General features: G+C 37.1%; 2 protein-coding genes across 11 annotated transcripts in view; both read left to right on the top strand.

Annotated features, from left to right (window-relative positions):
* Positions 1–3,683: 3,683 nt before the first annotated feature.
* adgrl2a (adhesion G protein-coupled receptor L2a) overlaps positions 3,684–26,634 on the top strand; it is a 136,675-nt gene continuing 113,724 nt past the window's right edge. For all 9 annotated transcript variants that reach the window (XM_081358488.1, XM_081358489.1, XM_081358490.1 and 6 more), the window contains exon 1: positions 3,684–4,120. The gene's annotated coding sequence lies outside the window, so the exon portion shown is untranslated. The remainder of the gene's footprint in view (positions 4,121–26,634) is intronic.
* Positions 12,403–25,483, top strand: LOC308686116 (uncharacterized protein). Of its 2 annotated transcripts, none has more exons than XM_081358498.1 (18): positions 12,403–17,095; positions 17,455–17,572; positions 17,844–17,936; positions 18,068–18,278; positions 18,613–18,782; positions 18,878–18,976; positions 19,346–19,578; positions 19,666–19,844; positions 19,932–20,025; positions 20,171–20,515; positions 20,729–20,846; positions 20,922–21,013; positions 21,116–21,233; positions 21,511–21,627; positions 22,239–22,430; positions 22,656–22,808; positions 23,483–23,685; positions 23,834–25,483. In XM_081358498.1, exons 1-17 carry the CDS (start codon positions 16,994–16,996, stop codon positions 23,683–23,685), a joined length of 2,637 nt encoding a protein of 878 aa, XP_081214624.1. In that variant the 5' UTR covers positions 12,403–16,993; the 3' UTR covers positions 23,834–25,483. The 2 variants fall into 2 exon arrangements, with proteins under 2 accessions (XP_081214624.1, XP_081214625.1); XM_081358499.1 differs by having other exon boundaries at positions 23,489–23,685.

The following is a 26,634-nucleotide window of genomic DNA, read 5'->3' on the forward strand; positions in this document are numbered from 1 at the left end:
GAGAAGGGCTGAGCTGTCGGCTAGAGCTGTGTCTGCTTTTACGCCACATCTGTTTCCACTTGGCTGTGGACATCTTTGCATCGAGCCTCCAAGTTCAGACGTAACAGTGACTTTAAATTACAGTGACCTTAATAACAGTTGCTAAACCATTCAGCACTGGTTAGATTTGTTTCACAGATATTTGTTTTAGCAGATATCGTGTTGCGGAGCGAGAGAGAGAGAGAGAGAGAGAGAGAGAGAGAGAGAGAGAGAGAGAGAGAGAGAGAGAGAGAGAGAGAGAGAGAGAGAGAGAGAGAGAGAGAGAGAGAGAGAGAGAGAGAGAAAGAAAGAGTTTGAGAGAGAATGCAAAATTGCGGCGTAATACAGTGACATACACATAGAAACTGTTGAAGGCTGTGTTAGTGTTAAATGTGGGAGAGTGGCATTTGTTTGTATAAGCCATTAGCTTTACAGGTCAGTTATTTGACATTTGTGTAATCCAGAAACCTATGTGGTCATGAAGAAAGTAGAATGTGAACTTCCTCTGAGGCTTGGGACTGTTCCTCCCCGTTCTCTCCTGAGTAAATAGTGAAATTTGGAGTGGCGAGGAGACATTTGAGGAGGGGTGGTTTTACTTGATAGCATTTTGAATTTATTTAAAATAGTTTTGGGTGTTTATTACAACTTTTTCATTTTGTTTCTGTCAAAAACAGTTGGTTTTGTGGTCTGGATGAATTTGACTTGATTTTAAAACGCGGAAAAAAAATATTACATAACTCAGGGGAGTCGGAATTTAAGTACCAACTTTGTCTAAGATGTTCTCCTAAAATTCCTTGGGAGAAAAGGAAACAGAGGATGGCATTTGAAGAATTTAATGAGAAATGTTTGAGCTTATTTTGAATATTTTGAGCTTATATCTCTTGACTTTGGTATTTTGGCAAACCTAGACATAGACTGAGACATTTTTGTGATTTTCGTGTCCAAAGCAATTGTTCATAGATTTATACATTTTGATCTTAAATTGCATGCCTGCCAACCTTTCAAAAAATCAGAACGGTCCAAAACAACATCTAATTGTAGTTATAAACATTTCAAAGTGTTTATGCATCTCTCTCTCTCTCTCTCTCTCTCTCTCTCTCTCTCTCTCTCTCTCTCTCTCTCTCTCTCTCTCTCTCTCTCTCTCTCTCTCTCTCTCTCTCTCTCTCTCTCTCACACACACACACACACAGATGCTTTTTCATGTTTTATGCACTGTAAAAAATTTGTAACACTGCCCAATCAAAAATTTCAATTGACCGATAACATCTAAATTTTTCAATTGGCCCAAGTGAAATTCTGTAAATTCTAAAATTAAATGTACAGATTTTCACTTGGGCCAATTGAAAAATTTAGATGTTATCGGTCAATTGAAATTTTTGATTGGGGAGTGTTACAAATTTTTTACAGTGTGGGGACTTTCCATAATTTATCTACCCTACCCCTACAGATCACAGAAAACTTCTGCATTTTTACATAAAAAAGCAGTCTGTATGATTTATAATATGTTTTTTCATGGGGACCAAAAAAAGTCACAACAAGTACAAGGATTTCAGATATTGCCATCTTTGTGGGGCATACCTGAACAACACACACACACACACACACACACACACACACACACACACACACACACACACACACACACACACACACACACACACACACACACACACACACACACACACATTCTCTCTGTAGGCTATCAGGATAATACATAAATGACCAAGTTTAACAGAAAGTGATCTGGACATGTGTGAAGTCAGGACGGTTGCTTTCTGCTGGTATTGTGAATGTCAAATGAGGCACAACACATTTACTAACATACACATTTACGTTCGCAACCCTCATGTTCACTGCAATAAAATCAGTTTGATGATGAAAAATCTGTTTCCATACAAAATGTAGAAACCACAGATTATAAAAACATAGAAATGAGAACACAAGCACACACACACAGCCCAATGTAAATAAAACATTACAAACAGAAGACTGGGAGGGTTGCTGCTTGATATTTCAGAGGAATTTTTGGGGGGGAGTGGGGGGTTGGTCTGATGTGACATAGCAAAGACAGCTAAGCAGAGGAAAGCCGAACATTTTCTGATAATCATGATTAGAAGAGTGTTACACAGCTAATACCTGCACTAATCCTTATTTAAGCTACAATCTGCTGTGCCACATAACATAAAGAGCAACTAAAATGAATAGAATTCCTTCCTGAAATGATCAACCAGTGTTATTTTCATTAAGTCAATCCGGTTACAATACACCATAGTTCAGCTGAATTTGTATTCATGTAAAACTGACAAATATCTGTCACAGGTTCTCCGCTGCACATATTCACTTGACAAGGTTTGTTTCTTTAAAATCCACATGTGCAAAATTAAACATGACATTTTATGTTGCTTTCTAGGATGATGATGATTATTATTATTATTATTATTATTAGCATTATCTCTTCTCTTATGAATGCTTTTAAGATTCAATTGCATTTCGTACAGATTTAGATTGTAACTTGCATTTTATTTCCCTTGTTTGGAAAGACTATTGATACTAAAAAAGTTTATTTTCTTTAGTTTAATATTTTGTTCTGAAGTACTGAAGAAATAAATGGCATAATAACAAAAGCATTTCATGAGCTTTTTTTGAGAAGACAACCCTAGCATATTTAAATAGATAAAATCAGTGGTGTGTAACAGAACTGATGTGTTTTTATGTGTGTATGTGAGAGAGTGTGTAGTTGTGTAAATGTGATTTTGCTAAACGCCATCGCCTTCCTTTGACTGCAAGAATGCAACACACATGTGGTTTTACTTCAGCAAAACTAATGCATAAACATCAGAAAAAATATCAGAATGACCTTTACTACATCTGTTTTCTCTTTTGTCCCTCAAAATGGATATATTACTATGTAAAGTTATGCATATGGAAATATAAGTGTGCACTCTTACACTAAGCTTCACCTGCTGTATGAGTGAAACAGAGAAATGCGCCCTCAGAGTTGCTGTATTTGACTAAAATATTGCTCTAAAGCTTTATTAAAGCCAGGTGTAAGGGGGGATGTGATCCAGTTGCATGCTTCCTTCCATGGCCTTTTCAACTCATTCTTTAACAGTTCTAGGATGTGCATTGCATTTAAGGGTCACTGACTGTGAGGATGGTCAACAAATGAAATAATGGTAAGCGCGTTGGTGAAAATGGCATGTATGTATGCCCCTTTGTTCTGTGGATTACTGCTCCAGTTGGAGCATGGCTACAGTCACTTTCTGATTGAGGCCAAGTTGAGGGAAAAAAGACGAAAATCTGCACTTTTTCTTTTTGATGCAAGCTAGAATTACAGTGAGAAAACACGTACAGTCATTGGCTGAACAGGCCAGCCTGCCCACAGCATGAGAGGAATCTTTCTCTATGAGGGGCACGTAGAGCAAATCCAATGGATAATGGCCAAAAAGTTGTATATACAAAACAAATAATCTGCTTTGCATTCCTCCTCAGCTCTGCGTAATCGTCTTCCACAACAGCCTTTGCTTGAGTTGTACTCACGGTAATATGCTTATGCGATCATTTTCTCGCCGACTCCGTATCCGTGTGATCCAGGAATCCAGTTCCAGGTTTTAAGTTCTGCCTCTCTCTCTCTCTCATCTCGACTCAGCTCGCACAGAGAGAAATCCCTCAGCCGCGGGCCGCTCTCTCTCCGGCTGGAACGGGACTCAACAAACCCGAAGAAGACGCTCTAAGGACTGAAATAAATAAAGAGGACTGCTTTTGTTTGTTTATTTTTCTTGCGTTCTTTTTTTGCTTTTTTTTTTTAATTAGTTGCCTTGCGAACAGGTCCGCGTCCTCTCTGTCCCTCTCCTCCAGCAGGACAGACGCACGGACTCTCTCCGCACTCGCATCTCTTCATCCCGGCACGGCGGAGCGCAGGACTGAGCGCGGGTCTGCGGGAATGTGAGCGCTCACACTGAGAGAAAGGCTCGGATGAGCGGAGCATGTGTGCGTTGTGCGCTGAGACGCGCTGCTCCTATTCTAAGATCTGCTTGTAATTGCCTCAACTGATTCATTAACTTTCCGTCTTATTTTCTTCAACTCCGTTCACTCTCAAAAGGTAAGAACCTTTTTGTTAATGATCATAATGCGCGTATAAACCCTGTTGCTCTAGTGGATGATTGTCAAGTTTGGGTTGGTTACTCAAACTTTCTGTGCAAAAATATATTAGCGAGGAATTAATTATCTGGGTCATGCATGTTGCATGTTGGTTAGGCTATATCAAAGTGAGTATTTTAAATATATAGACCTATTAAATTTTATAAAAAAAATAATAATAATAATAATAATGAATGAGAAAAAAAAAATGAAAGCATTGAGTTCCAGTCAGATGACTCGAAAAGAACAAAACTACTCTGTTAAGAGTAATTAAAATGATGGAAAGGGGGACCATGGCTAATTGAGAAATGGTTAATCAAAACACAACCAGATGTGGATTGATTTGGTCGGCTGCCATTTCTCTCTTTGTCTTATTTCTTTCTTTCTCTCACTCTCTCTTTGAATGGAAACTATTAGTGTGGGAATGGGGGGGGGGATCTAAGGGTCTGCAAATAAATCCCATAGAGATATTTCATTCCATTGGAAATTCTTTAAAGGTGTCGGTGAAGTCTGCACACTTTAATTTATTGTCATTGCCTTTTGCTTCCTACAACAAGCGTGTGGTGACCTACATCAACTGTTGAACTCACTAAAGCTTGACTTGGGTTGTTAAATTGAGGTCTTGTGTCTATAATTAAAAGCAATTTCAGGCTCTTTTTGCTGGTTTTTAACTCCTCAGGATGATTAATGTGAAAAGAATGGTTCAGAGTGCACCGACAGCAGTGATAGAGTGCTAACTAGGGGACTGTAAGAACCCAGTGCAGTTTAAATCGTCTGAACCTGCTTTCTCTAAATGTAACATCGGACACTTGTGAGCAGCCGCTGTTAAATTAGATCCTTTAACCCCACATTCATAATTAATCCGCACCCGGGCCCCTGGTGCCAACAGTGAGATGAGCAGAATCCGGTCGGTGGCACTTCTTTGCCCAAACACACTCTGAACTGCTCTGAAACGAACATCTTGCCGGGACACAGAGAAACTGGCAAACTTTGCATTAGTATGCATGTTACTTTGTAATTACATAAGTAATACTATTGTAATTAATGTATTATAATTATTTATGGTGCTGATAATTACACATTATTATTGTCATTATTGTAGCAATTAAATGTAATAGCATATAATATATGTAGCTGGACACTGCAATTTGAAATGTTACCAAAACACTGGGCAAATCACAATTGTTTTCGGGTAAACATTGCTGTAGTGTGTAAGACCCAGTAATACGAGTCAATGCATGAGCGCGGTGTTGTTTGAATTGCGGTGCATGACGTGAGAGACACTAAAAACTGAAGTGCGAAACATATCGAGTCACCTGAATGAAAATCTCGCCTGCTTCAGATGGGTCTAGACCTACAGATGCTGTTTATGTAGATGGAAGCTGCATTTTAAAATTGAGTTTATGATTCAGGCCAATCTAATATTTTTCTTAATGGCATGTTTCCATTGTTACGTTCATAACATTGAAAAATAACTTGTAGTGAACTAGAAAAAAAGTACTAGTCTTATATTTGATCTCATAAAGCTACAAATACCCTGTTTTAAATACCCAATATAAGTCCTCCGAATTAGAACTTTAGATGAGGATGTGGAGTTTTACCATATGGCATGTGGTTTTTGGTCTGGATTCTTGCATGTCACCATTTGTGCTTTAAATAGACATTCTCTGACCAAAAAATGTTTTGAATTTGTACAAGTGTGAATGGACTCTGTTTGAAGCCGCCCCATTAGCATTTCAAAGTGGCCTGAGCTCTATTTGAGCCCTGTGCTCTATTAGCTTCAGCACAGGCCCGGAGAACAGGAGGGGTGAGAGGGGACCAGGGCTTGTAGTTCATTTCTCCTCGTCTTTGTGTTTGTGTGTGAAAACACTATCCCATCCTTTTCATTTCAAAGGAATATTTTCCTTGGCTCTGTTTCTTTTTGGCCCCCTTCCTGCATCAGAGAAATGAAAACAGCCAAACATGAGCAGGATTATGAGATCCACCAGAGAACTTGCTTAGGTATTTTCACTCAAAGCGGAAAAGTAGTGTTTTTCTATACATTTCCAGTAATGCAGAGATGAATGAATTTTATAACACCTACACAGAAATTCTTCTCACAATTGTGCAGATTTATTTTTTTGAGAGTTAAATCTCACATAAAGCCCGGCAGATGTCTGATTATTCACGATTCACCTCGTCTTCATAGTGCTGACATTGTATCCTAAATATAATGTGGATTTTTTTTTTTTTTTTTTTACGTCAGCTTTGAAAGTTTGTGTATCCGTATATCAATCTGTTTTAAAAAATAATTTTGTTAGCGAGATTGTATTATAGGTTTACTTTGGGAGTTCTTTGTCTTTGACCTCCATATTAATTTGCTTATATATCTCTTCTGTTCTCATTGAATAATATTCAGATTTTTTTTTTTTTTATTATTATTATTCATTTATTTTTGGCGATCTGGAAATATGATTTGTGGCCCAGTGTGCTCATTTCAATGTTATGTTCAACGCCATATGGTTAATATCAGACACATGTGGAGAGCATTTGAATGGTTAAATGTATAAAATATGAGCATTATTGTCACATTTTGTAAAAAAAAAAGTGTTTTTATATCACAGTTGAGCCTTAATGAACTTAATGAAATTGTTCAAAATGTGGAATAAGTTTTATTAGAGCTTTAGTACATGGTATTGTGTGCGTGTATGTGTGTGTTTGTTTGTGTGTGTGTGTGTGTGTGTGTTTGTGTGTGTGTTTTGCACAACAGTGTAATTCCACTGACAGCCATTGTTCTCCGAACATCAGAGCGTTTGCACAGCCGAATCAAATAATCGGACTCACTGAACAACAGATATGCCATGCAGCTTGTAGACTTGAACTATGCTTTCCGAATAGTGTTTAGAGAATTTAATGGCAATAAAATAAAAAATAAAAATAATGTGCTTGAGGAATTTGAGGGGAAAAAACAAGTGGACCACTAGACATGCCATTTGCTCCGTAGGGCATGTTGTTACTTTAGAGACACCGTGATACAGGCCATATACGCCGTGGTTACCAAGCGCATAAAACCGAAAACACATTCAGTGCAAGATTATCAAATCAGATGATTTCTTTCCCTGTTTTTTGATTCAGTTGTGTGTTTACAGAGCACCCTGCTGTGCCGATAAACGCTCGCCAATTTGCGGGGAATAAACAGCCCTGTTACACTTGGAGTTTTATGTAAAGTGCTCAACTGCCTTTGGTGGGTCAAATACCTGCATTTTACGGTGGTTTTTATTTTACGATCAGTAATCAGTGGAAGGCAGGGCGCCTTCTCTGCCATTTTGTCAAAGCGTTTGTTTCTGCTTGCGAAAGGTTTTGTGTGACAGTGGGACGGCAGACTTCATACACAGGCTGCCATTTTAATCAGCTGCAGACTGTGGGCAGCACACAGCACTCTGAACACACCCAGACTCCAGTGTGTTCACTCATGCAATCAGTTTCATTCATTTCAAAATATCTGTACATGTAATATAAATCATTTCTAAACACAAACAATTGTTGATTAAAAAAGTAATTTAGGGGAAAAAAGTCATAATAATAATATTTCAACATAGTATCACTTTTAGTAACAATTCTCCACTGTAAAATAATAACAACAAATAAAGTGGTGCCGGAGTGATAAGTTCAATCACTTTTTACATCCAATCACTTACTAAAACTAAATTAACTCTGGCATGTTTATTTTTATTTAAATGTAAATGAAGTCCACAGCATGGTTCGTGTTATTTCGTTTTCAAATTCAGAACTACACATATTTAGTTTGGTGTACACACAGGAGGCATGACTTATCTATTGCAGAATTGGTATTTAGGAAAAAAAATGAAAAGAAAAATTCAATTTCTAATCAGAGAGGAGAAGGTAGGAACCCAGATACAGGGTAAACAGTATCTGTGAGCAGAGAGAGAGAGGGGGGGGGGGGGGGGGGGGTTGGGGGGTATTAGACGTCTGGTGGTAGAGAGAAGGGTTGTGTCTCGGATGGCTTACACTTGAAAGGGCCATTTTTAAGCAGACACACCTGTTATTTCAGAACGCCGAGTTTAAGCTGCAGGGTAATTCTCCTTTTGTTCGTTATCTACGACAAAAAAATCTCCAAATTTCAAAGATTATAAAAATGCACACTATCAGAAGTTTCATGCTGGGTTTTTTTTTTCATTTATTTATAATTTATTTGCTAATTATTATATATTAATATCTACTACATAATAGTAATCTTTACAGTTTACTATTAACCTTACTTGTTTTACTTTCAATTGTCCATTAAAGGTATCAAAAATGTCAATGGACATTTGGGAATTACATATGAATCTAATATTTCAGTTTCTTCGGTTAAGAGTCGGAACATTTCACTGATGGTGTAAATTCTTATCAGAAAATACTGAAATATAATAATGGTTAAGACATTTCCTGCGGATTCCACTAATCCTCAAATAACTAATCTAATCTGGGGTCAACAGTGAGTTGTTTCTTAAAAACATTCCGGGGTCAGAGGTCAGACTTATCTTGTGTGGTTCACCGGGGCAGATGTAGCCAATCATGAGGGTGTTCCTGGATCTCTTGACCTCCTGATATAGATAATTTTGCTTTAAATTATCTTTCCACATGTTAAAAAACTGCACCAGGTGCTGATTCAGCTGAACAATGGAGCACATGTATCAGAATGAAAGTGTGTGACATGAAAATTCGGATTGTTAAGGTGAAGTATATTGAAAAGGTCTGAAATTAAAATATTGGACTTAAAAAAAAATGTTTTTTAACTGTCCAGACAAAAAAAAAAACACAAAAAAACAGTGGTCTGTAATTATGCGACGACAGCGCCGTGATGTTTTAGACAATAGGGACGACGGGATTTCTGCTTGGGTTGAGTTGCTGGCCACCACTGACTGATCTTTGGCATTTATTTATTTTTTCCTCCAGTGTTGTACTGATTAAGCTCAGGAATTCAAAAAGGATACTGTTCCTAGATCAGCACTTTGGGGTCATTCCAAATAGAGCAAGCTAGAGAACTCTTCATTACGACTAAATCAATGTTGTTGCTACCATGCATTAATCTAAATTCAGATATAGAGATTAGCAGTTTATTAAGGTGTGAAACCTTCGTGCAAGCCAGAGGTGTACACTGATTGGATAATTAGTCTGCGAGTGACACCTGACATCTCCGCCTCCATTGATTTTCCAAAAGAGGCCATTGGCCACATTGCGTAAGATGACACATAATGAGTGGAGAATTTAATTCAGACCAACAGCCAGGTTGCAGAGCTAAGTTAATTACATTATGGTAGCAGTCATTACTCTTTACTCTAGTGCTGATGTGCCCAATACAAACAGCCTTCAGTGTCTTTCGCTCTGACACACTCACCTGGCCGCTCGGGCTCAAATGTAACTTGTCAGCGACATTGTGTTTTGTGTGCTTATTTAACGCAATGCATCAGCCATGCTAGGCTGAGGAATGACAGCTGCAATATTTACTACTCGAACAAACTGGATTCATGTATATAAATCCTTTTTTTGTTTTATTTTTTGTATTTTTTACCATGACTGACATATTAATACAATACAAATCATCTGCTGAATGGTATCAGTGATTGTCATCCAACTAGATATGTAAGTTGATCTGAAACCTCTTCAATATAATATAAAATCTGAACCAAATAATTTTCTAACACACATTAGAGATTTTATTGTGAATGTTTTATCAGTTCATATTAAAAAAAAAAAAAGAAAAGAAAAAAAGGTTGTCATCTTCTTTCGAATTTAATGACTTCAGAATCTCTGGGGGGTCCTTTAAAAGTCTTACATTTAGTTTTATGAAATTTAAGGTAATAAAAAGTCTTCACAAGGCTACGATTTAATGAAATAAATGAGTGCTGCACATTCAGAGTCAGAATGCGGTGCTGTTGCACATTCTACAGGCGCTTTCAGAGCAGTGAACACTGCACACGTCAAGCGATTGCTCATGTAGATGGTAAATAGATGAGCGTGTATCTGATCTCCCTCAGTTTTTTGAATGACCAGCTTGACGTAGTAATGCATAAACATTTCAAAGTAAGAGTTCTGGGGTATTTTTGACTTATTTATAATGAAAGTCCCACATTATGCATCAAACATTTTTATTTATTTTTTTTCTGGTTAATATTGGTATTTTAGTGACACAATCAATGATGTATTTGTAATTTGATTCAACTAAACTTTGTCTGTGCCGCTCAATCACAGGATTGATTGTATATATATATATATATATATATATATATATATATATATATATATATATATATATATATATATATATATATATATATATATATATATATATATATATATATATATATTCAAATGTATTGATATATTAATGCATAAACCAACTTATATAGAAGTATAGAAACCTTGTATAGAAGGTTTATAATTATAGAAGTATAGAAGCTAATTTAATCAAGTTTAATTAAGTAAACCATTATGAGATACGTGATTTATTTTGAGATTGTATCGGTTTGTTTGGTATGGACATACATAATATTTTTTTTTTGTGCTGGTCTTAAAAAAGGTATTAAAAAAACATATTTGTTTCTAAAAAAAAAAAAAACATGCAGATATACCCTCGACTTGTTTCACCTCGAAAATGACTTTTGTTTTTGGCTGATGTTACCGAGGCTGCATCCAAATAGCTATTAACCATATGTTTCAGTAATGCTCTTGGTAATCTATAGCCCTTCAAAAATGTTGCCAATAGTTAACAAATTAGTTGAATGTGATCAATATTAATGTAATCAATGTTTAAGGCAGTAATAGCAAGTAATGATAAGTTTGGAAAGTGAATACTGGGATGCATTAAAATGCTATCAAGGGTGAATTTGACCTTCAGCCCTCATGTCCCAGTCAAAAAAATAAAATAAAAAAAAGCCTCTTATTTGAGACTTGATATTTGAGTTTGGATCCGTTGCAAACTCGCATTCAGGTCTGGCACCATTCTGATGTGGAACGCTCACTGTAATGCTCCAATGAAATCTCACTGGATTAAATCAAGTCCCATCCCCCATTGAAATAAAAACAAAGAACGACAGACTAATACATTATCTTTGAAGAAAGAACCCAATTACACTGCAAACAGATTAGAAAAAAAAATAAAAAATTGAAATCATGTTGAAATTTGGTCTTGTTTGAATTGTAATGTCTTCTCTAACATATCGTGTTTTTATCCCGAGAGACAGGAGTACAGAAGACAGGAAATGATGCGTAAAGAGAGATAGAGTGTGATCGCGTCTTCCACAATGAGCGGCAGTGCTCATTGTGTCTTGAGCACGTGTTCCACCGGCAGGCCGTGGCTTGGACTGTAAAGCGCAGGATTAAGCAGCGGACAATATAAGCTGAGTTCCTTTATTGTCAGGCTGACTATAATGACCACAATGCATTTCCAATGTGAACTCCTTAAGGAGGGGACACAGGTTACAGGCGTAGCATAAAATGACGAGACAAGACTGAGCTGATGTGTAGTAAAAATATATAAACATGGACTTTTAAGAAAATCATACATTTTTACACACCTTATATAACACTACAGATCAAATACGTGTATAAAATCTCAGCAGTTGCTGCCCATCAATGACATTTCAATTATTTAAGTATTTTAGCCACATGGCAGTTTTGATATCTTTGGTTTGTCACACCTGCTGAAATGTCTCTGAATGCCACAAAACTGCGAAGTGTCAAACACTTCCTAATGGCATTTGCATAACTCACACATGCCTGGTGTGAATTTCGCCCCAGTTAACACACAAACAGTGGTGGGACGGCTTGTCACGCGGCACACACAAGAGAGTTATAGGACATAATCATAGATATCTAGTAGATATCTAACTGAATATCTGTAAAGAAATGATTCCACTGAGGAGATTTAGTTTGGCATATACTGCGTTTTAAAACACTGAAAACATCAAACGGGAAACTGTTGAGCAGTCTTTAAAAAATAATGGCAGCATTAAAAATAACATTGTGTATATTCTACAATGTGGGAAAAATATAGATAGATAGCACATACAAATTCTATATATATATATATATATATATATATATATATATATATATATATATACACAGGATAGTAGTATATAGTATATAGATATATATATTGGACAATGTGAGAACACACACACACACACACACACACACACACACACACACGCGCACACACACGTCTGGTTCGCTGTCTTTGTGGGGACTCTCCATAGATGTAATGTTTTTTATACTGTACAAGCTGTATATTCTGTCCCCTTACACTAACCCTAACCATCACACAACATTTTCTACATTTTACATAAAAAAAAAAAAAAAAAAAACTCAATCTGTATGATTTATAAGCTTGTTTCCTCATGGGGACCTCAGTTTAGACACACACACACACACACACACACACACACACACACACACACACACACACATTGGTGCACCTATCATGTACATTTCATAGACGTAATGGTTTTTATACTGTACAAACTGTATATTCTATCCCCTAACCCTATCCGTACCCCTAAACCTACTCATAAAAAAAAAAGTTCTGCTTTTTTACATTTTTAATAAAACATTGTTTAGTATGTTTTTTTAAGCCATTTTAATTACGAGGACTCAGGAAATTTCCTCATGAACCACATTTATATTGTAATAACAGTGTAATACCCATGTCATTAAACAAATGTATGTCCTCATAAATCATATAAACAAGCACACACACTTTTTTTTAATGAAAACATTCTATTTTATTCTAAAAAATGTAAATGTTAAATTCAAAAGTTACATAATGCTGACAAACAGAACAAAATAAAATCATTGCATTTATAATTAATAGGCATATTTCTAACCGTCATTATCTCCCGTGATGGACAGCGCTGCTTTCTCTTCATACTCTGCGAGTGGATTGCTACGAGCCCACGGCCCAACCGGCCCCCGTCACCGCCACGGCTCCAGTGGCCTCTTTTGTTGTTTTCTGATAAGATCTACTCAGTGTTTGCTTCACCAACCTCCAGTGGTGTGTCTGGTTACTTCACTGCAATTAAGAGAAAGGAAAACATGCCCAACCAAAGCGTAGAAACATCTTCTGTGCGCGCGTGTGTGCGTGGGCTTTCATTCACAGAGTTTAATGTGATTCATAGATTATGTCACAGAATACATAAGGATGGAAGATGCCTTTTGTGGTGCAGTTGTATCTCCTATTGGACTTTCTGTCCGGCGCATGCAGCGAATCGCAAGCCCCATCAAAGCAATTACCTTTGCTAAAGCCATATTAGTCTTATAATTGGATAATCTTGTATTGCTTTGGCTTAATTCATTCTGTTGCACCAAATGGTTTCCTGTCCTCAATAACATTTTAGACTCTCATGTTCTTAGAGAGAAACTCTCTAGCTTTCCCTTCATCTCATGTTGGAGGCTATTTTATTTTTTTTTCTTCCCTGAAAGCACAACAGAAAAATGAAATACCAGAGAATGCGAATAAACACACTAGAATCAGAGACAGTGACTGTGCAATATACAAACTAATGACTATGCAACCCAGTCTCACGGCAGTTCGTGACATAGTCACGAAATTTAATCTATTGATTCGTGTTCGTGGACACGATTTTCCCTATTTTTTCGTGTCACTCAGCACGACTTTCAATCTAATGTATTTCAATGGGACGTATTTTTCGTGCCTGCACCACGTTTTTCTTTCGAGAGCACAGTATTGTTTTTTCTCAATTGTAATTCATTTTGCTAACTTTAAGAGCTACATTACTCAATATTTAATCAAGAGATTTTAATCGTCGTTTTTATTGCTTTATATTCGGTTGGCTACTCAACATTAATCTATTTATTCGTGTCCAAGGGCACAAATATCCTTCTTTTTTTCGTGTCACCCAGCACGACATTCAATGTATTTCAATGGGACGTATTTTTCGTGCTTGCACGTCTTTCTTTCGGGAACACACAATTGTTTTTTCTCAAATGTTGGGCTATTCCTTTTGCAAACTTAAAGGGCTACATTACTCAACATTTAATCAGGAGATTTTAATCCTCGTTGTATTGTATTCGGTAGGCTACTCAACACGAATTTATTCGTGTCCATAGGCACGAATTTCCTTCCTTTTTTCGTGTCACTCAGCACGACTTTCAATCTAATGTATTTCAATTGGACGTATTTTTCGTGCTTGCACCACGTTTTTCTTTCGAGAGCACAGTATTGTTTTTTCTCAATTGTTATTATTTTGCAGACTTTAAGGGCTACATTACACAACATTTAATCAGGTGGTTTTAATCATCTCTGTATTGTATTCGGTAGGTTACTCAAAAACAAATTGATTCGTGTCTATGGGCACGAATTTCCTTCTTTTTTTCGTGTCACTCAGCACGACTTTCAATCTAATGTATTTCAATGGGGCGTATGCACCACGTCTTTCTTTCGAGAGCACACTATTGTTTTTTTCTCAAATGTTTGGCTATTCCTTTTGCAAACTTTAAGGGCTACATTACTCAACATTTAATCAGGAGATTTTAATCCTCGTTGTATTGTATTCGGTACGCTACTCAGCACAAATTGATTCGTGTCCATAGGCACGAATTTCCTTCCTTTTTTCGTGTCACTCAGCACGACTTTCAATCTAATGTATTTCAATGGGACATATTTTTCGTGCTTGCACCACGTTTTTCTTTCGAGAGCACAGTAGGCTATAGTTTTTTCTCAATTGTTATTAATTTTGCAGACTTTAAGGGCTACATTACACAACATTTAATCAGGTGATTTTAATTCTCGTTTTTATTACTTTATATTCGGTATAGGCTACTCAACATGAATCTATTGATTCGTGTCCCTAGGCACGAATTTCCTTCTTTTTTTCGTGTCACTCAGCACGACTTTCAATCTAATGTATTTCAAAGGGACGTATTTTTCGTGCCTGCACCACGTCTTTCTTTGCAACATGGTCTCACCCCTATTCGTCACATAGGCTCAGCATAGGCTATGCCGTTTGGTCATTTCCCCCTCACGTCCAAAGCCGACGTTGAGGGTACCCCCTATTCGTCACTTGACAACGGAGAGGGTCGTCCGATAGATTTGAGTGCAAATCACTCATCTTTGAATTTTGAACTTTTATTATTTTCCTAAACCTAACTCTTTTTCCTCTCTTTTTATATAATTTTGGGCTACATTAAAATTACATAATTACAAGACGGTATATTTTCTATTTGCTTAAAACATTCCTTCATTTAGGTGGGATATTTTATAATTTTCGATCACATATTGTGGTAATTTCCCCCTCACGTCCATAAGCCGACGTTGAGGGTAGCTAGCTGAAACCCTTTTCTAAATCGGTAATATCACGATTTTTCCTCTTTTTTATATTATTGTGGACTACATTAAAACGACATAATTGCAGGACTGCATATTTGCTGTAGGCTTAAAACATGCCTTAATTTATTGTGGGATATTTTATAATTGTCGATGTTATTTCAAATTGCAATGGCTTATAGTGAGCCTACTTTTCTTTTTTTTCTGCGCCCCAAAAAAGAAAAAAGAAAAAAAGAATAGCCTACTTTTATAGAACTTTCATCTCAATACTGTTTATGCAGTTGTAATAAATTAATTATATAGCCTACTGCAGAAATGTTTATATTACTTTATATGGACATATCCTTTCGCAAAGAGATGGATGTATTCTGGGAAGTGATATGTGTTTAAATGTAATGGCTACATACTCGTTTTTCCTTCACTTGGACATTTATGCTGACCCCTTTAAAATTGAGCACGGATATAAAATATTAAGACTGTACTTTTAATTATGATTGATATTTTGGCGCAATTTTGTGCAACACGTCACTGTGTGCGACCATCGCAGAAACCATTGCCCAGCGCGATTCCACCACGGTAAGTCGCTTACAACAGTCTAATAAGCAAGATGAATTCATAAGCATTATTTACACGTCCAAAATGAAGAAAATTACGAGTTAAAAAAAAAAAAACATGTTCTAAGCCTAGATATATAGCTGTAGATGTATATATACAAAATAAAATTATGAGTAACGTTAGCCTATTTCCACATAAAAAAAACATGTTGTGATATATATATCATGTCCACATGATGTAGTCCACATATATTTTGGACGTGTAACTGCTTATTGAGAATTTATTGGGGGAATAGTAATTGGGGACATTTAGATGATGTGATTTTCTCTCGATCATCGTGGTTCACACTCAACGTCACTGTAATGTGTTAGTAATAACAATATTATCACTTGGTCTAACGTTATACTGCACATAACGCTGCCTTTATGGCGAACCCCAGGCACATGTTACGCGCCTTTAAAAAAAAATGTTAACTTACGCGACTTTTAACAGTAGCACAGGAAATAGAAACAACGTGAATCTGTATTTATTTATCCTAAGCATTTACAAGAAAATGGGAATCACTCACTATTAGGGTACACTTTTTAAATCTTATATCAACAACACTACATAATTAACATTTTCTGTTGTTCTCCATGCAGATCCTGTCAAACATATCACCTGTCGAACCTATCCGAACCTGATTTTCAAAACCCAAAGGCACTTTTAAGAGCCAACCTCTATCTCTTCATTATTTTCTATATCTTACATCCTCTCTTTCATCCTCAATCTTTATCTATCTCACAGTCTTTATCTATTGCTCTTTCTTTCCTCCCTGTCTGTCTTTGTCTAGCACTACTTGTCTGTCTTACCCATCTTTGTCAGTCTGTCTGTTTGTATCTGACTGTCTGTCTGTCTGTATCTGACTGTCTGTCTGTATCTGACTGTCTGTCTGTATCTGACTGCATTGCAATGGCCACCAAGCATAAACTTGATTCAAAGGATCCCCACTACCAAGAGGGGAGACGCATGGCTCTGGAGCTGAAACATGAACACATTCTAGCTGAAGCCAAGGTTAGAGTTTTTGTACACCTCAATCATTTTATAAAAACAAACATAAATTAAAGTAAAACGTGATGAGGAATATGTAAGAATGATGAGTGCAGAAGATTTTATACAGGTATATTGCATGATGCATCCTGCCATGTTCTGTGACGTGTTAATAAGGGAATATAATAATAATAATAGTAGTATATGCAGTTCCATCCCTCTGAGTTACAGAGACTTGGAGAATCTATTCCAAGGCTCATTTAAGCTGTTCAACACCTTACTAACACACTATGTTGTGTTTTCCTTTCACAAGTTACCTGCCTTTTGGTTACCGTACTTTTATCAACATCAGTCTTACAAGAAATATTCACTCCAATACACAGAGAGCAGCTGATGAGAGGAAACGTGTACGAGACCCTCCACACACCTCTAAAAGGGACTCTGTAGGACGTGGTAAGCCGAGGGGGAGGCGAGGAGGGCGACGCCATGCCTCCGCTACAGGTTATATCTGAATTATTTGACATTTGTAGGAGGAATTTACAATGATAATGTTGGACCAACTCAAATTAGAACACTGTAATTGTTTATTGAGAGTTTAAGATATTCAAATAACTAAAAAAACATTAGTGACACTATTGTAGAAGACACTACCAAGTACTTAACAAAAATATGTCTGATTTCATAAATTGTTTAGTATATAGTTTGAAAAGAAGAACAAGAATAGAGTGTGATAGCCTAACTTGTTCTTATTCTTCTATGTGCTGTTTTACAGCCACATACCCCACGGTTGAGGGCTCCCTGTCATCCAGTGTGGAGGTTCCACTTACTGCAATCTCAACAAAACTAAATCCTCAAGGGGAATTTGGTAATTCACAGTGATTAATTTAAGCTTGCACAGTATAAAAAAAGTGTTCATTCTAATACTGATCAGTTGACTTTTAATTGTTCCTTATCTAAATTATCCCTTACCGCTTTATTTTTGGATTTTCTTTACAGAAAAAAATATGGAGAGGCTCTCTGATATTTTGGCGTCATGTCCTTCTGCTGCTCAGCCTCAAAGTAGCTCTGCATCATCATGGTCTTTTCGGCAGCAGAAAGCCTCTGAGCGCTGGAAAGAAGCAAGACCATACCACCTAAAATGCCTTATTTCAATAGAGGCTGTTGGTCATCCCCTGTGTTGCCTTTGCAACGAGCCTGCTGTTATTAGGTTGGTTTTCATTAATATCAAACTTCAATTACCCAGGGTAGGTTTGCAGAGTGCCCTGCTTTATAGGCTAAGATGCATGTCTTTTGGGATGGGAGAAGACTTAGATACCCAGATGAAAAACACATTAATGAGAAAAGTACATCTAGGACCTTCTTGCTGTGAGGTGACAGTGCTAAACACTGAGGCACTACGCAATCCTATACAATAAAATCAAACCTAGTAAAAGGTAAATAGCTTAAATAGAGTGTACAGTACTTTATATGAGTTATTCATATAACATATAATAATGTATTATATTATAATATTAATTTTATATATATAATTTTCTCCTTAGGTGCAGGGAGTGTCTTCCTGAGGAGTGGTTCTGTGGGGACTGTGATGTATTGCATCACAAAAAACATCCACTCCACAACAGGGAATGCATGATTCGTGGTTTTTTTGAAGCCATTCCTCCGACCACATGCATCATTAAAGGGGAGGATGGATATTGCACCCATGAGCAAGGTACGTTCTCACGAAAGCTTTAATTTTGCTGTTCAATGTGTGTCTGCAGACAGTTACAGATAATCTAAATTATTGGTTTTCCTTCTTTTTGCCAGCTTGCATTTTGCCAACTGTGAAGGTGCCAGACTGCTCCTGTGGAGGCACAAACTTCACTGTGTTACCAGGCAAACCAGTGATTTTAATTACCATCAATGGTAAAAAAAATAAAATAAATATATATATATATATATATTGTAGATGTGATGTTTTTCACACTATTGTGCTGTGGCATTGTGCTTACAATTGCAGAAGTGACAGAAATATGGAATAGCACATGGTAATGTTATTAACTGAAACAAAGACAGATGGTTTTTTTTTTTTTTTTGTCCTAGCATCTTTCCAGCATGATGTCCAATCAACACAGCAGTGTGGAATTTAGTGAATTTGAAAATATAAATGTGGGATTATAGGAACTTGCGCAATGTCTCTTAACCATTCACAATGTGCATAATGAACTAAGTGTTGTAAAATTAAGTATGTGGTAAATGTGTATTATATTTTTAATTATTTTTTTTTGTTCCAAGGGCGTTTTGACTTGCATCAGCCATTGTATGAATGTCAAACATGCCAGCAGCAGTGGACCCCTGACTTTAAAGACCTCCTAAGAAGTGGATATTGGCCAGCCTCCGTCACCAATTCCACACTTTATACACTGGACCTCTTGAGCTCCTTTCAGGAACTCAAGATCATCTCTCCGGGATTCTCCAGACAAGCCTTCGCAAAGCTGCTGGAACATCGCACTAAGTGTGGAGGAAGAGTAAGTGTAAATGTTATTACCATTTTATAAAAAAAATTCCATAAGCAGACAATATCAAAATACTATTTCATTCTATATATTTTCCAGTCTGGATCTATCAACGGCGATGCACTGCAGCGTAGCTTCTTAGAGCTTTCGTATGCATCATTTGAGGAAGACCAGCTCTGCTGTAGTGCTCCTTTCACCTGCCCAGCCTGCACACCAGAAATGTTGGCTGTTTCAGCAGATGGAAACAGAAAGCTATATCGCTTTCGCCGAAACGGAAGGTGATCTTTCTTCCAGTCTTTTTATTGATTTATTTTCTTACTTCATATATTTCATGAATGGATTTTCTATTTTTCTTTCTTCCTCAGCTCTGATGATCCTGGCTTTTTTGAGGGGCTCTTTGTGGCTGAAGACAGCGCGGTGTCTAGATTTGTCGACACCATACAGAAAGCAGTGAAAAATGCAAGTTGACAAAATAGTTGTTACAATAATAAACGTAACCCCCACTTCAATTACTCCTGCATATCAATTACAAAATCAAAATGCCATATATTGAATGACACCATTGCTTTTATTTGATTTGTCGTGTTTGTTTTGTGTTTCATAGACACAGGGAAGAGGCACATGTGGGGACTCCCAGTGGACAGCAGCGAGGGAAACTTCAAGGAGGGCTTCAAAATTGGATGAAGAGGGGATGGAGGTTGCTGTGTGTCGCCATGGGTTCCTTTTGAAAGCCCTTAATATGTACAGGGGGGAGATATTTGCCTACCCTCTGTACCTTCAGAAGGAGCTCATGCCAGCCAAGGCACAATTCTTCGCAATGGACGTGGCATGCAAATACTGGCCATACCTGGAGAAAGTTGCTAGTGTCCTTCCTGCTCTTCAGGAACTGACCACTATGAAACCCTTTCTCAGTGTAATGCATGCTCGAGCCCATGCTACTAAGTGTGAGGTGTGTATAATATTTTGGCATCTTATGTACATTTGTAATATTTACAAGCACATTAATAATATTAAATATAAGTTAAGCTACACTATGTTATCTTGTGTTTTTGCATAACCATTTCTTGCATGGAATGTAATGCCCTTTGATGCAAATTGTGGTTTGTGATATTGGGCTATATAAATAAAATTAAATTGAATTTCTTCCACCCTTTACTAACAGATTAATTGGAGTGGCAGGAACCAGGAAGGAGCAGGGACTACCGCTGGTGAGGAGGTGGAGCAAGTGAACAGCTACCTCTCACGTTGTGCCCTGACGACCAAATATATGTCCAAAGCAGGTGACCGGAGTTTGCAATATTCTTGTAAAAAATTTTTAGATTGATCATCATAACCTCATTATTTGCTTTCAACAGCACGGGTGGACATGCTTACGTTGCATGCAATGGGGTGGAACGAGAAAAAAAATATCTCTTTACATCAGGCACTTTCCACAAGATATGTGAAGGTAAGTCTCATATTAATTGTTTTGTGTGTCCTTTTGTTGTGTTTACTTGGCCTGTTGTTAATCAAGTTTTAATCCTTATTATTGTATAACACTGTTCATCAGACTTGTCAGAGACTCCATGATGAGACTGCAAGGCTAGCTGACCTAAAAACAGAGCTAGATTGCACAGATGAAGTGGTGTCACAGTGGCTATCTGATGTAAAGGAATGGGCAGCTGGTGGTAAGCATGACCAGATAAAAGAAACAACAAACATCCCTTTCTACAATCTAAATTTTATGTTTGATATTAAAGAGCAGCAAAAAATAGTAGGTTGATCATCATCTAATGTGATGCCACATTTATGATGTCAGGTTTATTAGTATATTCCAGTTTCCTGCAGGAAGTGCACATACAAAGTTTAAATAAGTTTGATTAAAAGGTTTTACATGAAATTCAAGCAGAGAAACGGTTCTGTGTTGTTTTAACAGTGAATTTGCTTTCGTTATATCTTCTACAGAGACACCTGATACATCTCGTGCCAGTCAAGGCACCACACACAGAGGACTTCAGCAGTCAATTGAGGGGCTCTACCTTAGTGTGAGGCACCGGAAGCGAACCCTCTACCGTCAGAATGGTATAACTATATAATATAATATAATAGGTTGATAAGTTCAGGCTACTGTATGCATCCTACTCCACCAACATGGAATTAGCAAATAAGTGTAGTAGCACAGTTCAGCTCAATCGTTGAATTCTGTTCTTTAAATGACCAGTCTGTAGGATTTAGTGGTAGGAATTAGTGGCATCTATCAGTGAGGTTTGACGATGCAACCAGCTTCCCTCACCTCTATCTTTCCAAGCTACGGTAGCCGACGAGAAAATGTGAGAGGTACTATCTAGTGTTTGTTTGTCCGTTGTGGGCTACTGTAGGAACATGGAGGTGCAACATAGAGGCCTCCGTGGAAGGGGAACGTATTTAGATAAAAAACTGCCAATTCTAAATTAATTAATGCACAATTATTATTTTCAGGCAATCATGAAAATCATGCAAATAGATTCCCCCCTAAATGTTACACCTTGGACAATTTGTTTCCCATGTCAGTCTACATTATAATTTTCACATACTGTATTTCATTATGTTTTCAATAACTGCAGCTTTGCTTTTCAATTTTTTGGTGCTATAATTTTTTTATTGTTGAAGAGTTCTGTCAAAAACCTCTGCCTCTGTACTTCATGTCTTTCTAGACAGCAGCAAGTTTCGCCATCGCCTTCGAAGGAAGCTGGCAGAAGACAAAAAACTCCTTCTTCAGGAGATACAGAAATACAATGATCTTGTACTAGAATCGGCAACAAACATTGACGTAGCTGTGGTGGAGCATTCCCTAACTGGAGAGAGTACTGTGTCTCAAATATGGCCGTGGGAGGTTCATGGCAGTGGTATGTCTGTTTTTAGATGCTTCACAGGAATTTATTTACAGTTCTGCTTTATAGAGTATACTGAACTAAGGCATGCATGTTACATATTGAGTGTTGTAATATTAATTTAGTTTAATGGTGTATTTTCAGTTTTCTTATGTATCGATTTGATTAAAAAAAAGTCAATGTTTGCAGTGATTATGCAAGATTGTCTCATGGATACATGTAACTGTTATTGATTCTTAGCAAATATTTCGATCAAGAAACGAGTGCACGACCAAGTGATGTTAACAAGGCGACTGCATGAGGAAACAAGCGTTTTGGTGTTGGAGATGGCACAACACTGCACGTGGTTGCAGAGCCTGGCAATGGTTCTCAAGAACAAGTTGGCTGAGGAGGGTAAGTTTAATTAAAACCCTGTCCATCTAATGTGTTTAAAAAAAACATACAAAAAAACACATCAGTCACAGAACTTGGATGGAGTAGAACGGTTATGGCTCTCTTTGCCGTGGTCCTTTGGGATATACATAAAATGGGGATTACAATTGTTACTGTAGCTATGGTAACAAGTCAGTAAGGTTGTAAAGATTGATGCTTGAAAGATGTGCAGATATGTTGTATTATGGCTGTTACTTGAAAGCGTAAATGAACAAAAGAATTTTGACCATTGTAATTTGTGTCCTGATATGTTACATGGGGTTAGCATAACATCAAGATTAATCTTATTATTATTTCCTCCAGTCAACATAGAAAACCTTGATGGTCAGGAACTAACACAATGTGTTACTTCAGCATAACTGTAGTGAAGAAGAAAACTGTTAACTTAAAACAGCTATCAGACATGGGCACAAAACGCTTATATGCTGCTTTGGGCCTCCCTCCATAAAGTCATCTCAGTGAGCCGTCATGTTGCCTCAAGTCGTTTTATACAGAAGCTAGCCTGGTCCCATGTCAGCGATACACATAAAAATGGCAACCATCCTGCTATGTAGATTTTAATAGGTTAGTTCTTTGGCCTTATTGAATAATCTTAACATAGTTTGTCTTTAATGTAATCTCTTTTGTATTTTGAGACGTAGACAAGGGAAATGAGGGACTTTGCTGTCTCTTAAGAAGAAGACTGTCAGAGGTGTCAGAAAGGTTCCAAGTGGTCCTCCAACAGTATAAGACTGCCTTAGGTCCTGAGGCCTCTGTCCTTCTACATGTTGAAGAGGAAGATCAAAGTGGCCTCAGTAGTCCAGACACCAGTGAGGATGAAGAGGAAAACACAATTTAGGTCATTTATTTATTTATTAATATGTATGTTTGTTAGTTTTTGGAATAACCCCCTAATACTGTTATTCTTAGTAATTTATTTGTGTATTTTATTTATGCTAAAACAGCTGAAATTCAGCCTCTTATTATTGTTTTCTGTATTTCCCCAGATGGAAGCTGAACGAAGGACTGTGTTGAAGGAAATGGACTTGCCCTATATCTGTGTATTATTAGTATGCTGATTTACCTCATCAAAATCTGTGTGCATTATATCTTGTTGAAAATTCAAACTGTAGGTGCGTCCCAATTCGCATACTATCCATCCTAAATAGCATTCGAAAATAGAATTAGTACGTCCCAAATCGTTGAAATGAGTGTTCCAAATATACCCGGATGGTCTACTATTTCCGGTCAGAATCCGAAGTGCAGATCGATGCACACTATAACGGCTAATATTGCCCACAACCCATCGCGCGTTGGACGAGGATTCGGTTAGAACTACAAACACGAGTGAAAAGTGTTAAAAAACTACAGACATGGAGGACGCGTGAATCCAGCGGTTATGTAGAGAGGTTTAGATAAAGGGGTTAGAGTGATTAATTATCAGTATCTAACCTGACGAAAATGTATTTATTAAGTGTTGTCTACATTATATTGCATCTGCAGATGCATTGTGGACTTTTGTAAAGATACGTTTTAGCCATTAACTTTTACATCATTATATTCAAATTGCAAACACATGAGGAGAGTCTCCGCATGAAAGACCCACGACTGGCAGATCAACGTGCAACTACATTTCTCTCCGAAACGGTAGAAAATAAAATTAGATTGAATGGAGAATTTTAACAAGATGATTGACAGGGCAGTTAACGGTGACATGATGCACGCGACAGATCTGTCCATTAAGATGACAAAGTAGTATGTCCCAAAGCTAGTATGTCCTAAATTTAGTAAGCACATTGCACAGTTCAATGAAGATGCACAAACCTACCAGTATAGGTGCACCAATCTTAGCCAAAAATGTCAACTTAGCATGTATGATATTACCAGATGTAATTACTGGGCTCACATGATATTTGGGTAGTGTATTCATACTCTTTTAAGAGAGACTCCCCTTGATTGTGGTGACCCTGTGACCTTTCCTTTTGCACCAACATCAGGCCAAACTTTTGACTTGCATACAACAAATGTTATGAACCAATTTTTGTATTTTGCTGAGCAATGAATCATGTCATTTTTGTTGACCTCATGACATTCCCTGTAGCACAACCATTAGACCAGAATGTAAAATTTGACATTGTATTTGATATTGTCTAATTGTGCAGATTGCCATGAAATCTTGTAAGCACATGATGACTTTGGTGACCTCATGACCATTCCTTTATCATCACATTTAGGCCATGATGTAAAAACTCATTCTTGATTACTTGCATTTCTCCACATTTACTTATTCTGCGGTGCAGCAGCAGTGTCTGTGTCTGTCTATGTCATTTTTTTTTTTCAGAGGCTGCCTATGGATCGCTATTTGATTGAGTGTATTATACTGTAGGATATAACTGTTGTGTAATTTTATATTACTGCACAGATGCATTATAGTATGTAACAGAAAAATACACTGTTTTTTTGTTATGATTATTCTTTATTGTATATTATTACAGATGACTTGATTCTCTTTTCTGCTGGAGCTTTTCAAGTGAACTTAACCTCACAGTCCAGTGTTTTTTAAATACAGCCTTATGGCTTGTTTGACAAATATGCATTTGGTGTATTTTCAGTAGTATTGTTGTAAAAGACAAGAAATAAAGTATTTCCAAAGATGAGCATTTTATGTTTTTTTCTTTTTCATCCATTATTATTGAAAAATAAGATTTTATATTTTTATGGTTGATAAAAGTCAATAGCTGGAGAAAAAAAACATCACGTATTTATATGTGGAATTTTTTTTAATTTAACATCACACTGCATTATTAATTCATTACTTTAATGCATGTCTTTTTACTTATTTTCAAACCAACCTGGCTTGTAATTAAACAAGATCGATCTAGTATAATAAGTAATGTGTATCTAAGGTGTGTTAAGGCATGTTACAGTTTTACTCGATTGCTGAAACACTAACCCTAACCCTAAAATTTCAAAACCATAACACCATTCATCAAAAAGCACACCCTTTTCCCCAAACTATAAACACTATTCCCCAGTTTTGACACATGAGTAAGATTTCTTGAACTTTCACTGCAAAACTTTACACACATATCCCTTCATTTATCATTGCCGTACACAATGTTGTAATTTAGAAAGCACTAGCATTCAGCACAGCTTCAGCTCAATTAGCACACAATCACCCAGGAGGAAACACAAAGAGTCAAAACTGGTCACACAGCAATCGAGAACCTTCAATATATCGATGAAAGGGATAAGATGAGAGGGGGAGGAGAAGGGGGAGGGCAAAAAGACAAGCAGTCTCAGATGAGATTTGTGCCTTTTTAGTTGACCATGTTCTTGTCCATGGTAGGCTATGACTAAGGAGGCTGGGCGACGAGTACAGCCAAACTTGAGAGTCACTTCACCGTCGCTTCCATTACAGTTTTTCTCAATTGTTTACACACAAATACTGGTACTTGAGACACAATGAGCACAACATGTAACGCATTCACGAACCCCCTGAACCAATTCTGCGAAACTACAAGGACAATTCCTGCTTTACACTCAAATTGCAGTTCTAAAACCATTTTCAAAACACTACACACAATTCTCTGCTTATGGCACAATTTTCATGCAGAAAATCTCTTGTTTTCACAAGGAACACACTGCCATTCAAATATGCACACTGACTCTTCATATGGGCAAACACCCGTCACACAGTTTTACAATTAACAATCAGAGCTTTAGCATAAAAGAGCAACAGGTCAGCTCTTCAATGGGGCAATGGATGCCAACATTTTTTACTGTAAATGTACACAGGCAATTCTTC

Source organism: Scardinius erythrophthalmus (assembly GCF_964197995.2).
Source record: "Scardinius erythrophthalmus genome assembly, chromosome: 25".
Taxonomy (NCBI): domain Eukaryota; kingdom Metazoa; phylum Chordata; class Actinopteri; order Cypriniformes; family Leuciscidae; genus Scardinius; species Scardinius erythrophthalmus.

Coding starts and splice junctions, on each gene's coding strand:
- LOC308686116 (XM_081358498.1), top strand. CDS start 16,994: ATGGCCACCAAGCATAAACTTGATTCAAAGGATCCCCACTACCAAGAG. Junction 20,847..20,921: donor CAAATATATGTCCAAAGCAG/GTGACCGGAGTT, acceptor TGCTTTCAACAG/CACGGGTGGACATGCTTACG. Junction 22,431..22,655: donor GTGGGAGGTTCATGGCAGTG/GTATGTCTGTTT, acceptor ATTGATTCTTAG/CAAATATTTCGATCAAGAAA.